At 35.5% G+C, this 15,985-nt stretch overlaps 1 protein-coding gene across 2 annotated transcripts in view; it reads left to right on the top strand.

Moving 5' to 3' along the window:
• SEMA3D (semaphorin 3D) overlaps nt 1–15,985 on the top strand; it is a 144,238-nt gene that overhangs the window by 35,318 nt on the left and 92,935 nt on the right. For both annotated transcript variants that reach the window (XM_032207405.1, XM_032207406.1), the window contains exon 2: nt 9,946–10,134. In XM_032207405.1, the coding sequence (XP_032063296.1) occupies nt 10,020–10,134 (115 nt within the window). In that variant the 5' untranslated portion in view covers nt 9,946–10,019. The remainder of the gene's footprint in view (nt 1–9,945; nt 10,135–15,985) is intronic.

Raw genomic sequence — 15,985 nt, forward strand, 5'->3', positions numbered from 1 at the left:
TAGACCTCCAGAATGACTCTCTTGCACCAAATATAAAATGATTTCTGTTGCAAAAATCAAGCAGAAAGTTCTCTCAGGGTCAGGTAGCAGCATGTTCCCCTTGAAAATCCCTTTGAAAATCTTCAAGTTGGTTAGCAGTGAACATAGGCTTTGATAACCTGCCTGAGCTCACACAGTGTGTGTGTTAGGCCTTACACAGCTCTGTGAAATTCTTGTTTATGGAAAATGAAAGGAATTAAGGAACTGCCTGGATGTCGAGGGGATGTGGGTACTGGTCCTAACTGCTGGTGTGACCTTATGCAAGTGATGTCATCTCCTATGGCAACATTTTAAAAAAAATCAATTGTCTCCTAATGGTGAGGATAGTGAATAGTGAATAGAAGCATTAAAGCTTTTAAACTGCTCAAGTGCTGTAGTGATCGGTACTCAGGGGAAACTTACCAACAGAAATAGGTGCACATTAAGTTAGGATAAAATGAATTGTGTAAGTTTACAAATAGGATGTGTTATAGTGGTTCTGCTACTTCCCTATCACTTAGTCTCCAAATGGAAATGAAATAAAAAATGAAATTAAAAAAAAAAAAAAGGAAAAAGAAAAAGAAAAAGAAAAAGAAAAAGAAAAAGAAAAAGAAAAAGAAAAAGAAAAAGAAAAAGAAAAAGAAAAAGAAAAAGAAAAAGAAAAAGAAAAAGAAAAAGAAAAAGAAAGGAAAAGAAAAAGAAAGGAAAAGAAAAAGAAAGGAAAAGGAAAAGAAAAAGAAAGGAAAAAAAGAAAGCAAACACATTCATCCTAACAATAAAATAACTAGGCTAATAAAAAAACATAGATCAGTGTACTGCAATGTGCACGTTGAGTTGAATATCATTTTACACATTGGCTGTACAAAGCATTGACACAAAATTAGTTGGATAACCAATAAAAAAATATTCATCCAAAAGAGTTCAAGTGTACGATCATGAATTATTAAATCAAAATCTGTTAGAAATGTAAATTAAAATCCTTCCGGCACATCTCTCCCTGTACTGCAGTTTATATATTAAAGCTTTTCAAACTATGCTGTACGGAGTTCACTGGCAGTGCATCTAATACTGATGAAAGGAATTATATGAAAATATGCCGCTGGATATACAGCAAACATATTTGATCAAAAGCCAACTGTCACATGAAATAAACATTTTTTTAACCATCAATAAACTGTAATAGCCTGAATTCTTTTTAAAAACTATCGCATTAGACAGCCGACAATGAACAGTAATACCGGTAGGTAATGAAACATCCTATCAGAAATAGTACAGTAAAAATAATTCTGAAAATGGTTGTGTTGAGGCCAACTGTAATACAAAGAGGCCTATCCTTAATATTTGCAACATTCTAGTTTTCTTTAAGAGTCCTATAGGCAGCTTTTAGATACAGCTGTGATGTCTGTGAGTACCTACAAGCATATAAGAAAAATTCCAAGAACAATAAACTAGCTGGTGAAAAATTTCTGCTTATATCAGACAAATCTAGCTACAATTTTAGCACAGTATTTGCTGTGACATGAAATAGACATAATTATATTTGTAAATGTAAGTATTTATTCTTCCCTTTCTGCCAACTTTTTTGCTTGTTTTTGTTTGGTTGGTTTTAGTAGGATCTGTTAGATTATGATTCTATGGATAAACTGGGTGGCTGTGGGCAGAATGACTTTTATATTGTTGTATAGAACGGAGTTAATAAAGCTATTTATAAGCTGGAGAGAGCTTACGTCTGGGTTGCTTGGATCAAGGTCAGATGAGCCCTACATGTTTGCATCTGTAGATGTAGATGTAGAAAGCCCACTGGCTATACTCTTCCACAGTATGAACAGTTATATACCTTGCTTTTGTATGGTGACTAGAAATGAGTCTGGACTTGATTCGTGACAGATTTCAACAGTGTGAAATTCACTGTCTTCCTGTCACAGACACGCAAAATAAGTAAGACAAGTCTCCATGCATGTAAATAATCTGTAAAATACTCCTTTGCCTCTAGTTACTGGTGACCCCAGAAATACCAGCAAGTCCAGACCTCTGATAATTGAACTGTCAGTGGTGGAGGACTCATGCTCTACCCCTGCAGATGTTGGCAGGTCTCCTATGAAAGGATGTACAAAGAACAGTTTTTCCATAGTAAAACACTGGCAAGAACTCCTGGAGGTGAAAAAGAGACTGTAATCCTTCCTTTGAGTTGGCTTTTGTAGATGTATATTTCTTCCAACAAAATAATGGTGGTTGCAGGGTCAGTGGTTTAGCTGGCTTGACATTGCTGCCTGGGGTTAATTCAGGTTTTAGCAGCACCAGTGCAATCTGTAAGTGTTTAAATGTTCAAGTAGGTCTCTCCAAAGTGAGCATTTATTTTCTCTGATGGCCATCGTGACACTTTTCTGGCTTTTCAAGTATTTTCTCAGTAACAGGCCAAAGCTGTTCCACAGGCTGAGCTTTCTGCATGCCTTCTTTCCCTGCCTACTTTACTCAGCCGAGCCACCCCAAGTGCTCCAGGTGGTGACAGATGTTTTAGAGGAAAATTCTCTGGCTCTCTTCAAAAAATTTCAAACATCACAGTACTCGGCAGGAAGTGGCTTTTATCTAGTCTACCTTTTCGTTAAATGTCTCGAGGAATTTTCAGCCTACTGCCTTTTCCTTTTCTTGGATACCTAAGTTACATAACCCAAAACAGAATTGCTTTTCATAGTTTGAGAGGCTTTTTTGGTCTGCTGGGAAGGCATGCTGTACCTATGACATTGTAATGCTGAGGTTTGGCTTAATGTTCCTTTTGATTCTTATATGTGTTGCTAAATCATACAATACATTGCTTTTTTTTTTCTTCGTCTTTTTTTTTTTTTTTTCCCTTCTTCTTCTTTTTTCTTGCTTTTCTTCTTATATATATATTTTAATGATCAGGTGTGTAGGGTGTTCTCATATTGTTCTTAAAAAGAGCTTATGGGAAGCTGTTACTACAGACATAGTATCTGAAGTCACAGTTCCTTCCACCCAAAAGAAAAAAATAAAGAAAAAAGAAACAAACAAACAAACAAAAAGAAATTTGAGATGCATATGCATCTAATATTAGAGTGAATGGCATGTGTGGAAGGTGTCATTTGCGCATGTGACTGGACACTGTATTCTAATCTTCCTATCTCCTCATTGCAATATCATTATCAGATCACAAGTTTGCTTTGCATCCCATCCCTTTTCTTGGACAATAGACAACAGAATAGAATGTAAAACTCTAGGTCTTTTTTTTTTTTTTTTTTTTTTTTTTTTTTTTTATGGAGACACAATATACAAAGAATTAGTGTTCAGGAATAACATTTCAAGAATAACATCATCAGTCTTGGATTTATGCATTACACATCCAGAATACATAGTGCCACAGATAAAACTTCTCAAAATCACTGTTTTTAGTAATATATAACAAGTTTGTGTACATTGTTATCTATCAATCATATTCTGAAAGGATTACTTCTCTGTCTACGTGAAATCTTTGGGCGTAATCCTGACCCCTCTGACACTGACCTGAAAAATATCCCAGTATCTTCTGAGGATAAAGTGCTCATTTCCTATACATATAATTTTAGGTGCATTATAGTAAAGTTCATGGTCAGATGAACTCTTCATGGCAGTGTGACACAAACCACTCTATAAAGGTTACTCATTTTTAAGAGTTTTTATCTCCTAACAGACTACATGCCTTTTATAAATGCTTCCATCAGCAGACTAGTTTCATTTAACTCTGTATTCAGAAAAATGAAGCCATAAAATTAAAAAAATAAAAAAATAAATAATATTATCTTCAGTCTTCTTCTCTTTCATTTCAGTTTCTTAGTCTCCATTTTTACTCTAGCTTCACTTTACCTTTGTCTTAATGAACTAAAAATCCAGTGTAAGCCTTAAGCGTATTTACACCCATTGGAGAGCTTTTTTTTTTTTTTTATTATCAAATGATTCTCTGCAGTGAAACTAATTTTGACTTCTTGCTTCCTCAATTGCATCCTCCTCATTTCTCAGTCCCTTAATTTTATTTACCTCTACTTGGCTGTTGTCATGTGGGAATGAAAACAGCAGTTTTTCTTGCTTTCTGAATTACTGCTGTTGAATGGATAGGGTATAAATCCTGTGAGGAGCTCAGTAAAGATAAAGCCTGTAAAGCTTTGTAAAACTCCTTATAAGCTGGGTTATGTATCATATGAATTGTTACTATTCATCTGGGTGTTTAACAATAGCAAGGTCTATTTTATGATAAAACCTTATCTAAACCAGATATACCTAAAACAATGATGTAAAAAAATAAAAAAAGAAATTAGTCACCCACTGTAGGCTGTCGTGTTAAGAAGTGATGTGATATTGATCTCTCTCTCTCTTTTTTTTTTTTTCCTTTTTTTTTTTTTTTCTGTAAAAAGAATTATTTTTCTGAATCCTGGAAGAGAACATTTGCTGCATTATAAACAACACAAAAGCTACTTAATAAATGGGAGAATAGTGATGAATAATACTGTTTACCAGTTCTTGGATGGAGTTAGCTTTAAGCTGAGATTTCACAATGAAGAGAAAAGCATCCTCTGCCAAATAATATATCAACAGAGCCTATCTAAGAACTACATTAGCATAGTTACATTATGCTCTGGATCAATGTCATCTTTGTTACTTAAAAAGCAAATTAAAGATTTTAAGTAAGTCTGGAGATACAATTTTACTTTTAGTCCATTTTATTTTATGAATTATTTTATGACTCATGTGTTTACAGTTTCCCTTCCTATTGATGCAGAATGCTCAATATCCAATCCATGATTATAGTATAGTATTGAAATACACAGTAATATTATTCCTGAAAAGGTATGTGATAGATGAGATGTTTACAAGAAAATGCATTGGAAGAATATCTATGTATTTGTGGTTAAAATAATGTGCTTTAAATGTGAATACATATATATAAAGCTTCTGTTTGATGTAACTAAACAGATAATATATCTTTTAATACATTTGAATTGTGGGTGGGAATTTTGTTTCTCTTTGTAGTTGAAAATTTTATTTATTATTAATTATTATTGCTAATAAGCAATATGTTTGTCTAGTAGTACGCTCATGCTATGTTGTTGATGAAGATATCATCACAAGGGACATCTTTTATTCTCTTCTTATTCCATGGAAAAATAAAATAAAATCCCCAAATCCCAGTCAGTGACAGACGAAAAGAAAGAAAACCTTGGGTATCAAAGATAATAGTTTACATATTGAGATTAGATGACCTTGGTGACTTATTGAATCTACTTATGAATCCATAGTGATTATCAGATATTTTTCTATTCTATTCTTGCCTTTTTAAAATAACATGAGCCAAATAAAAGATTTTCAGTGGTTATTTGCAATTTATACTGTTGCTATTTGATTCAGATCACAATCTGGTCAATCACTTTAGCTTGCATTTGTTGCAGGCTGTTTTCATCATCCTCTTCATCGGAGTACAAAATTCTGAATTTTAAAATGGCCATGGAAAACTAGCACTGAAGACAGGTTTTAAATTATCCTCCAATTCAGAAGAGTTTTTTTTTTTTTTTTTTTAATGGAATTCAGCTGAGTTACACGAGCTACTGTTTAAAAAGTGTATGTTTGTGGATGGGTCACAGTCCTTTCAATTCTGGACTTCATGACACCAAGGGAGGTCGGACACCTACTCAGTATTTGTGAATGTGAGATTTTGCATTCAGATAGGATTTAGCTGAACAATCTGAAAAAAAAAGAAAGAAAAAAAAAAAAACAACACTCCCATAAGCACAGAGCTCCCTACTGGCTGTGTATTTGAGAAGCCTGAAGAGCTCTGTTTATTGCAACAAAGGGCCTGGAATAAATTATGTTTAGTAAATTGGCTCCAGGTTTTCCTCTTTCAGACAGTAGCTTCAGAGTGATCTGTTTTATAGACTCCACTAAATCTGACCAATTGCAGGGAGGTGACACCTCATTTAGGGGACGTGACATCACACATGTGCCAGTTACATCCAGCTGCCTCTCTCTGGCAAGATGGCAGGACACCGGCGGATCCACGTTTTGTCTTTTGGCAGTTTTCACCCACACTCACTGTGAATTTACAGGCCCCACAGGGAGGTCCAGGCACGATGGAGCCAGGCGCCTTGTCCCCTCTTCAACCAGGCACCTCCCACCCCCATGTGGGGCAAATAATAGCTCCTTTCTTCTAGTGGAAATACCCCGTTACTGGTGAGATGTGTACATAGCCTCCTTCCTCAGCCAGTCTCACAGGTGATAATTAACACAGTGCAGATATTTCCTAACTGAAGGCAAGGTGGGAAAGAGGGAAAGCAACTTTGGCCTCAGCGTTTTTTTTTTTTTTCCAAGTTAATTTTCCTCATTTATTTTGTGTCTGACTATGATGAGGAAGTTTTAGAGCATGTTGGTGCTTAGCAGAAATATTGAAGAACTAAAGGAAACAATAATTTTGCTTCCCTGACAAAGCTCTTGTTTTTTGAGCAGAGGAAAAAAACGGAGTTAGATTAGCTTTTAGGTTTCGTATTTTATTTCTGTTCATGGGTTCTGTTCATTTATTTTAGAACAGCGTGACCACAGCTCTCTTGGGTGTGGGACACTGATTGACATTACATACGGTACAGAGAAGAAGGGTACATCCTGAAGATTAATGGCCAGTTATTTGGTCTGAAGTTCATTAACCTGGGCTGGTCATTAGACTGCTGGAAGGACTCTGTGTGGAAGCTGGAACTGTATTAGAAGATTATCATAAACTAAAAATATTAGTGACAATCTGGCTGAGTTGCAGTGAGTCTAGGACAAGACAGTTGGCTCAAGCTCACACAGCAGCTGTCTTCAGTGAAAACTAAAAGCCTTATGTCAAAAATTAAAGCAAATATTTTTTCACAGACATTGTTCAAATGAAAGGAAAAAAAATAAAAATTTCCATTAGCAAAAGAGCCTTACATGAAAAAAAAAGGTTTCTTATGACCAAAAAGCCGAATTCAGTGCTGATCTTCAGTCTGCAATTAAGCAATTATGAATTTGGGCAACTGCTTTCTTTTTTCTGCCAGTGGTAATTTTTTTCCTGACTTGTCACTGTACTTTGTCTTGAGCAGATGCACCCCAAATCCTTTAGTGAGATCCCTGTTGGCTGAGACCCAGAGCCACAAGCCACTAACTCTCATCGTACTTGCAGTGAGACTGATTCTCTGTTGTTTCTTTTTCAAGTAAGGTTTATCTCTGTCATCCCACTGAAGATGAACTGGGCTGTTATGTCTTGTCTTAATACCCTCCTGCCTCTCTTCCCTCATTCTTTTCCCCTTTTTCACCCCAAAATGATGTGATAGGATCCTGAAACAGACAAATCAACATAAGCTTTTTTGTTTGTTTGTTTTTTGTTGTTGTCCAACTACAAATACGTGTACCAGCATGTAAGAAATAAGGGCTATCATCTCTCAGGATCCTACACTCCAGTTAAGAGAGTGGAAAGAGGAATGAAAGACATTTCAAATCCCTTCCCTTCCCTTCCCTTCCCTTCCCTTCCCTTCCCTTCCCTTCCCTTCCCTTCCCTTCCCTTCCCTTCCCTTCCCTTCCCTTCCCTTCCCTTCCCTTCCCTTCCCTTCCCTTCCCTTCCCTTCCCTTCCCTTCCCTTCCCTTCCCTTCCCTTCCCTTCCCTTCCCTTCCCTTCCCTTCCCTTCCCTTCCCTTCCCTTCCCTTCCCTTCCCTTCCCTTCCCTTCCCTTCCCTTCCCTTCCCTTCCTTTCCTTTCCTTTCCTTTCTTTTCTTTTCTTTTCTTTTCTTTTCTTTTCTTTTCTTTTCTTTTCTTTTCTTTTCTTTTCTTTTCTTTTCTTTTCTTTTCTTTTCTTTTCTTTTCTTTTCTTTTCTTTTCTTTTCTTTTCTTTTCTTTTCTTTTCTTTTCTTTTCTTTTCTTTTCTTTTCTTTTTTCTTTTTTCTTTTCTTTTCTTTTATTTTCTTTTCTTTTCTTTTCTTTTATTTTCTTTTCTTTTATTTTCTTTTCTTTTCTTTTCTTTTCTTTTCTTTTATTTTCTTTTCTTTTCTTTTTTCTTTTCTTTTCTTTTCTTTTCTTTTCTTTTCTTTTCTTTTCTTTTCTTTTCTTTTCTTTTCTTTTCTTTTCTTTTCTTTTCTTTTCTTTTCTTTTCTTTCATCTTATTAATATGTAACAGCTCTTGGCCAAAAGTAGTGCATTCAGACACAGAATGGGGGTGTTGAGGAAGGGATTGAGAAGAAAGAAGTTTAATGTTCTGCGTAGGAAGGATGCTTCGGGCATTTTACAAATCTGTTCCCCTCTCTCTTTCCTCATCACGCCCTTCCTGTACACTCCCTTGTCCTTTACTATTGGCAGAAGTGCTGGAGGCTCAGAAAGCCCCAACTTCATCTGAGAAAGGTTTCCTCTGTCAGAGAGAACTAAAGGAGTCCTCTTTCCAGTCTCTTTGTGCCGGGAAGGAGGTACTACCTGCCTCATGAGCTGGTGAATTGATTTTGGATGCCTCAACAACATGCAGAGAGGTTCTGGCACCAGTGCTGCAGCTAGGTAAAGTTCAAGACAAGGGGTGGCTCATGAGGGGGGTGAGCTGGACTGTATTTCTTGTGGGCTCACAAGAAGCCTTCCCTCTGGTGCCTGTGCAAGTGATAGATATTGTGGCCTTTGAGATCACTCTTTTTATCAGGCTGTTTTGGTACCTTTCAGAAAAGAATTTTCATGACAAGTCATGAGCCATTAATCTCATTATTAACCATAGCATTTCCTTACATCTTGATTTACAGAATCACTCAAATACTGACATTTGTCATTTTGCTGTCTATCTTCCCTAGCCTTTTGTTATGGTGCACCTCCAGGGGAAATGATCTGGTCTCATGTATATTTTCATGCTCTGACCTCTGTGATTTATTAAACATAAGTTTCAACCTTTAGAACCTCAGGATGTCATTTCAAATAACTTCAAATCAATTAAAAAAAAAAAAAAAAGCAGGCAAAATGGATCTTTTATAACTGGGTACAAAATAAGACAACAGGCGAACTGTTGCTGCTTTCTGTGCAGCTACTGGGGTGGCTGTGTGACCTGTGTGACCTGTAGGAATTAGGTTCACTACAGTTTTATGATTGCGATTTTGCGTAGGGAAAATAAGGACAGTGATAATTACTTTCTTTTGTTAAACACTTTAAGATTTATGGAATATGAATGATTGTTATTAAGTGAAAAGTGTTGCAAAGCTGGCTTAGTTGCATACTATGTTAACATAGTCCCATATCAGCCTATTGACCTCAGCATGAACCACTCATTAAAGTTTATAGGACATTTTGGTGGATGAATTGAGGCAATTATTCCACTGAAAATATCTTACTGCAAAGCACATTGAAGTCCATCATCTGTGTTGACTTTTTTTCTCTATTAAAACTAAACACAACAGCTTGCTGTATCCAATTTTCTTAGTTTATTTATGAAAGTTTATGATGGGTATGTACTCACTGTTAACTCAACTTGTTCACTCATGGTATCTCAGATATTACAGCTTATTCTAGTCATACCATAAACATACAATAGCTGTTGTACTGAGATAAAGAGTGAGTTATAAAACTTTTAAGAAATCTAATGGAACTGTATGAGATAATGAGATACATTAATATTTTTGAGTGACAAATGATGTTTTTATGGATATTACATTAATTTAATTTGTGCTCAGACTTTAGTTATGCCAGACATTGGTATTTGAAAAGTTTAAATATTTTTTCATCCCTAAAGTAAGTGTAGTATTAAAGAAACAGATATACAACATTTAGATTTATACTAAACAAAACAAAACAAAAAGCAAACTTTTGTAACAAATGTGTTAAATTAGCTACTCTTTAAAGATAGGTCTGGCTTGCTTTCAGAAATATTATTTATATGATAATGCAAAAGATCTACAGATGTTTCCTTTTTGATTTCAGATTAAATTTGGATTGTTTGAAATAGCAGGGAGGTATTTCACCATACTGCAAAAGATACAGAAGAAGAGAGCAGAATGAGAACTTCTCAGGTACCGAATGCCTGCTGCCTGTTATCTTTAGCGATGCTGCTTCTTCCAGTCACTGGAACATCAAAGCAAACTATACCAAGACTCAAGCTTTCCTATAAAGGTAACTTAACTTATGTGTAATCTTACTTATGTGTATTTCTTGTTGAGGAGGTTGAGAAGGTTGAAGGGTTTAAATATATAGTTAAAAAATTATTTAATGCCCATGTTCTGTAGAAAATGGATTTCTTGTTGCTTTGATTGTACAGTAAACTTGAACAGTTTTCACAAGATACAGAGATATATCACTTTGATATTGTCTCCTTTAGCTAAAGCAAATGCTCACCAGATTGTTATTTTTCAGTTATGTCATCACCCTGTGCTTATGGGAGCTCAATTTGCTCTCAGTTTTTCAAACACTGGTCTTTGTATGCATTTCAGAATCACACTCGGGATCGTCTGACAGGACAGGAGGCTGTAAAGCCTTCATCAGTGGTTATGATATGTTTATCATGAGCTCTAACACTCACAGGAATTTATTGAGTAAATAGAATGAAATATTATTTATTTACAGGCTTCTCTTTTGCTAGATGTGTATACCAGTGTGTATGGAATTCCACTGTGTATATCTGTGTTTGAATGTGTTTGCAAGAGAGACAGAGGAAGAGAGATCAAGAGATCTTGACAACATTTTTATAAATTCAGGAAACAGTTACACTCACTTAAGCCAATGAATACAGAGACTGAAAGACCTGACATGAGTTATGAACATTAGCAGTAAAAAATCCCTAACACATAGCCAGACTTTTCACAGCTAGGCCTTTTGGAGATAATTCCCAATAGCAGCATATACCATATGGCGATGGCATTTATTGTGGATTTGACACTCATGATTAGTGAATTCCTCTTGACTTCAAAAGCAGATAGCCTTTAGCAAAATCCTGATGGATGCATTTGGCAGGTAAGGAGAAAGGGAGAGAAAAATTATTGAGGTCAACACAGGGAAAAAAAAATCACTGCAATCTTAGTTTGAAATAGTGGCAGAGACCTGCTGGGAAAGGTTGGGAAAATGCCTGAGCTCGTTCAAAAAGATAATGAACGGATGATTGATATTTAGGCCCTGACCCAAACTTTTATTAGCAACTTTATAAACCTTTCAGTTTGGCTTGAGGGTTACAGTTTCCTATCCAAACTTATCCACCTATATCCCTCTAGGGGGAAAAAAACAACAACATATACAAACCAGCACATAAATCTTAATTTGGAGAGCTGCAATGTAACTGAAAAATCAAAGGAGAGAGAATTATCAGATTTTTTTTTTTTTTTTTTTTTTTTTGGGGGGGGAGAGGGGGGTGGAGGTGGTAATTTTTGTTCTTCCATAATGTACAAGAAAATAAGTTACTGCTTTTTGTTTGTTTCTTTTCACACTTCTTTTGGAAGTATTAAAATAAGAAAGAGGGAAAAGAGTCTTAAAAAACAAAACAACAACAACAAAAATCTCATCCATTTTATTCATTTGATATTATACTTCTGAATAATATATGGAGAACAAGTAAAGGAAAACATGGAGCTTTTATTCTTTCTGAAGCAAAATGCCACTTCTCTTACCCAGAAGGAAAACAAATGAATTGTTCATGTACATATACATATATATATATATTAAGATACTGCATTTGATTCCCAGAAACACTGGATGTCTTTCTAAGCCATGATAAGAAAAGTTCTAGTGTGGCCATCCACTTGAAAAACAACCAAGATCAGGCATGTTTAATCCACAGATGATTTTTTTTTTTTTTTTTTTTTTTTTTTTTTTTTTGTCAAATAACCACCCTGCAGCCACGTGTCTGGGTTTTAAAGAACAATTCTGATTTTTTTCTTGGAGCTTGCTTGTCAATGGGTGATGGACTTTGCGTTGTAAATGATCCAGCTAGTATGTCATAACAAATTCAAGATTTTGTTGTTGACAACAGTGTGTCAGATGTTATGACTATTTAATATAGTTGTCAGAACTAAACTTACTTTTCTTTTTCTGAACTTCTGTTTTTTTTTTTTTTTTTTTTTTTTTTTTTTTTTCCCCCAAGCATTCCAGCCAAAATAACTTCAAGGTTTCTGTGCATAAGTTGTAAGAGAAATGAACTGTCTTGCCAATTCTCATAAAATTGGTAGAGTCATGTCATTGACAAGTCCTGGCACCTCCATTCTTTGGAGTTTGAATATCATGAGGATAATATGAAGCCTTTTTCCGTCTTTATGGAAAACTGACCAAACTTGGCCACTCAGGCAGCTCTGAAGACCTGATCACACTTGTGTGTTCATTTCACTGCTAAAAATGTTGTCTTTCAAGGGAAGGTTTTATCCTCTTCCAAATGCAAAGTGTTTAGGGGATGGCACAGCTCCATCTTCTCGGAATGGCTGAGCATATGCTAAGGCAGTACAGCTGGAAGTGAGCAGAACTTTCCCCTGCAGTTACTTTGTCTCACAGCTGTAGCTGCTGCAGTGTAGTAGCACACACCTCAGCCGAGGGCTAGGAAACTGCTTCTTCCCATTCCCTAAGAGCAAGGATAAGAAAGAGCGTGCAAAGTATTACATACATGCTGAGGATGAAGAAAGGTAGGAGACAGGAAGAGAGGAAGAAGAAGTAGCTGTATTGAAGAAATATGGAAAAGGAGAAAAATGAGAGAGAAAGAAAGAAGCCGGTGGTGGATAGAGGAAGAAGAAGCAGGGTGGGGTAGCTAAGGAAGTGTCTACAACCACAAGAGCACTCCAATAAAACTCTGTTTGTCACATGTCTTCTGTGTTCAGACGGCAATTAAAAATGAGGTACTTTAAGGGGCAGAAGTCTGGGCTGTAAAAGTTAAGATGCAGATATTGCAGTGAATCACAGGGGTACCAACATGATGCCATACGGTAGATTTCCTTTATTCTTTGCCCCAGTTCTAAAAATAAAAATTCAAAAAATCATACACCCATAAAACCACATATATAAAACCACTCATGTCAATTAAAATATCTTTTTTTCTAGAGGTGTAAAATTAAGAATATATTCTACACCTATGTTGATATAATATGCTACGATCTTTAATTACATACCTCATCTTATATTTCCATTTTTTTTCCTGATTAATTAATTGAATAATTCTTCAGTATTTCTTTTTTATGACTTACATTTAGCTATTAGATATTGGTGCACGCTGTTCATAACCCAGAAATTATTACTGTTCTCCACAATACCTCTCAGTACATAGTCCTTAATTAATTTATTTCCTAGATGTTTTTTACAAGATTATCTGTCATTCTTATTATTATGTTATGCTTGTAAAATTAGGACAAGGTAAACAAACTGTCTACCAAAAGATTACTACTGGGGCCTGATTTTTGAGCAATACTCCATATTTTAAATCTTTAAATATACTACATTAATTCTCAGAGCAAAGGTGTGTATTCAGATTCATTCATTCTGATGTAGCTGGAGATAACCTATGACCATCATACAAACTGCAGAAATAGTCAAGCACAGAAGTGACATTCAGCTTCCCCAAGCAACACATCTTTGCTGTTGACTACCCCATTTAACATCCTTATTTCAACTTCTACAGCAAATGAAGAAAATTATCATATATTAATCTCATTCCATACTACCGTTCACAGGACACCAGTTTTGTTACTGAGGAAGGAAAGTTCCTGTGTTATAATTCGTACATAAAAAACATGTTCAAGACTTTATGAGTAGTCTGGACACTCAAAGAATACATTTGTATTACAAAAATGTGCACCCTGTTTTGCTGTTTGGGGAACATACCCCACTCTGGACATCATCACCAGTGATATACCCATATTTACATATATCACACAGAGAAAATGTGGCCATGTACCAAGACAAAGACATACTTGCTGTGACCAGTGCTGATATGAATGGTCAGGGGATCAGACTCCTACATTTCTACATAGCACACAAGGAAAGGCAAGACTGAAGACAACCTTGGGTTTTTAAAACAGAATTTATAATATAAATTATAATAGCTATGCACTTATAATAGCTATGGTAGTAATTTAAATCTAATAAATAGGAACATTATTCTCAGATGACTTTTTCTTATTATTATTGAATGCATCTCATTCCCACTAAAATTATGACACAAGGTTTGCCATTGACATAATTTGAAGCAGGATCTAATATCCACACCTTGCTTTTTCCATCTTACCTAAGCAAGTTAACAATATGCAATTCTGTCTTCTCTGTTTAAGGATGACAATGCTAAATCAACAGCTCAACATAGAAATTAGCCATGTTTCAGAAATGTCTAGCTTCATGAATTTTTTCATATACATTTTTTTTTAGGAGTGATCCATTCATATGATATAGGGAAAAGAAAAGCAGAGGATTACTTTCTGGTGCCAGGAATTCTTTTGAAAAATTGACTGTATTAGCACTGTATTTCAATTTTGAAAAATTGACTGTATAAGGAATATTTCCTTAATATTCAAAAAATGAGCCTTTGAATATATTAATTTACAAAGTCATGTGTCCTATTTTCTAAATTATTTTTGCTTTAAATGTGTTTCATTGTATAACTAAAGAGATAGTTCACTGTTGCATCAAGAACAGGTTTTTTTTTTTTTTTTTTTCTGTTTTAGTAAGCCAGCTTATTTCCATGGCATGCATCATTTAATTACGCATACAGTTTCAATCGTATAGCTCTGTGAGCCTCATTTAAACTGTCTGTGACATTGCAGTAATCACAGTACTAAGAAGTGGGTGTTGCACAACTATGAATGGCTGGAACGTGGTAAATTTGTTATGCCTAGAAATTAGCTTCCATTTCTGCAGCTGTGCTTGCTCCACCGGAAGAGGAAGGAAGATCAGTAAAATCATGCTTTTCTGGTAATATTAGCAGCTGTAATTCTGAATGCCTGTGAAGATCAAGAAAGTGAGGAAGTGCTGGTTTTCTCAAATCACTTATTTTACTTGATATTTACTTCATTTTTAATGATTTTTTTATTTGTTGGGAAAAATGTCTAAGATTATAGCGTAATGTGAGATCTGTATATGAGAGTTAAGATCTCAGTATCAGATGATTGTTTAGTCATGAAATAGATTTTGCCTGATTTGTCTCAAAAATCCTTTATGGAGGCAGTGAATATTGAGACTTAAATGTACCCTATGTTGGAGGCAGATGGGCATTGCTGTCCATGTGATTTAAGAGTCTCGCACATACTGTACACTAAGTATAAACTTAAAGGGGTTAATGATGTTTTAGTAACAGGAAAACGAACAACCTTCTTGCATTTTTTCCCATTTTAAACTAGTGAACTTGGATGTCAGATCCAACTATATGTTGCATTTTCTGTCATATAATTATCACATATATAATGTCCTGGAGAACAGCCTCCAGTCAGTGACATCAACAGTTTACATAGCAGTTGAACTAAGAATAACCTTAGAGAACTGACCCGTATCAACCTCTTAACAGTGTAAACAGCCTGTAGCTCACAACAGTTTTCTTTTTTCATGATCACAAAAGGGCCTCAATTGGATGAAAAAAGAATTGTGTTCACAAATACCAAACTATTCTGTTGAATGTTCACTTGATTGAATCTCAGTAGATGAGAGAAAAACAAAAGAATAAGACTTTGGGAAGAATGACTAGTGCCTTGTAAAAAGGAGGATGAGACAACACTGAAAATTGGTTCCTTAGAACAAAAATGTAGTGATTATAAATGATCGATTGTGTCAACTTTGAAGAGGGTCCTGTAAACAATATTTCTCTAGTTGCATTTTTACTAAAGACAGTTGTAAAACATAACCAATTTTTAGCTTTGAAGATCCCAGCCCTGCTCTCTTTCTATGCACTAATTTGAGGGCATGATCCTCTTGACGTCAGTGTGTGTCTAGCAGTGGACATCTGTGGTTGCAGCACAGGTCCTCAAGGCACATCCTATTTCCTTTTCCTCCCTCCCCATTTCTGCTGTTCCAT

Source organism: Aythya fuligula, chromosome 1 (genome assembly GCF_009819795.1).
Source record: "Aythya fuligula isolate bAytFul2 chromosome 1, bAytFul2.pri, whole genome shotgun sequence".
Lineage (NCBI taxonomy): Eukaryota > Metazoa > Chordata > Aves > Anseriformes > Anatidae > Aythya > Aythya fuligula.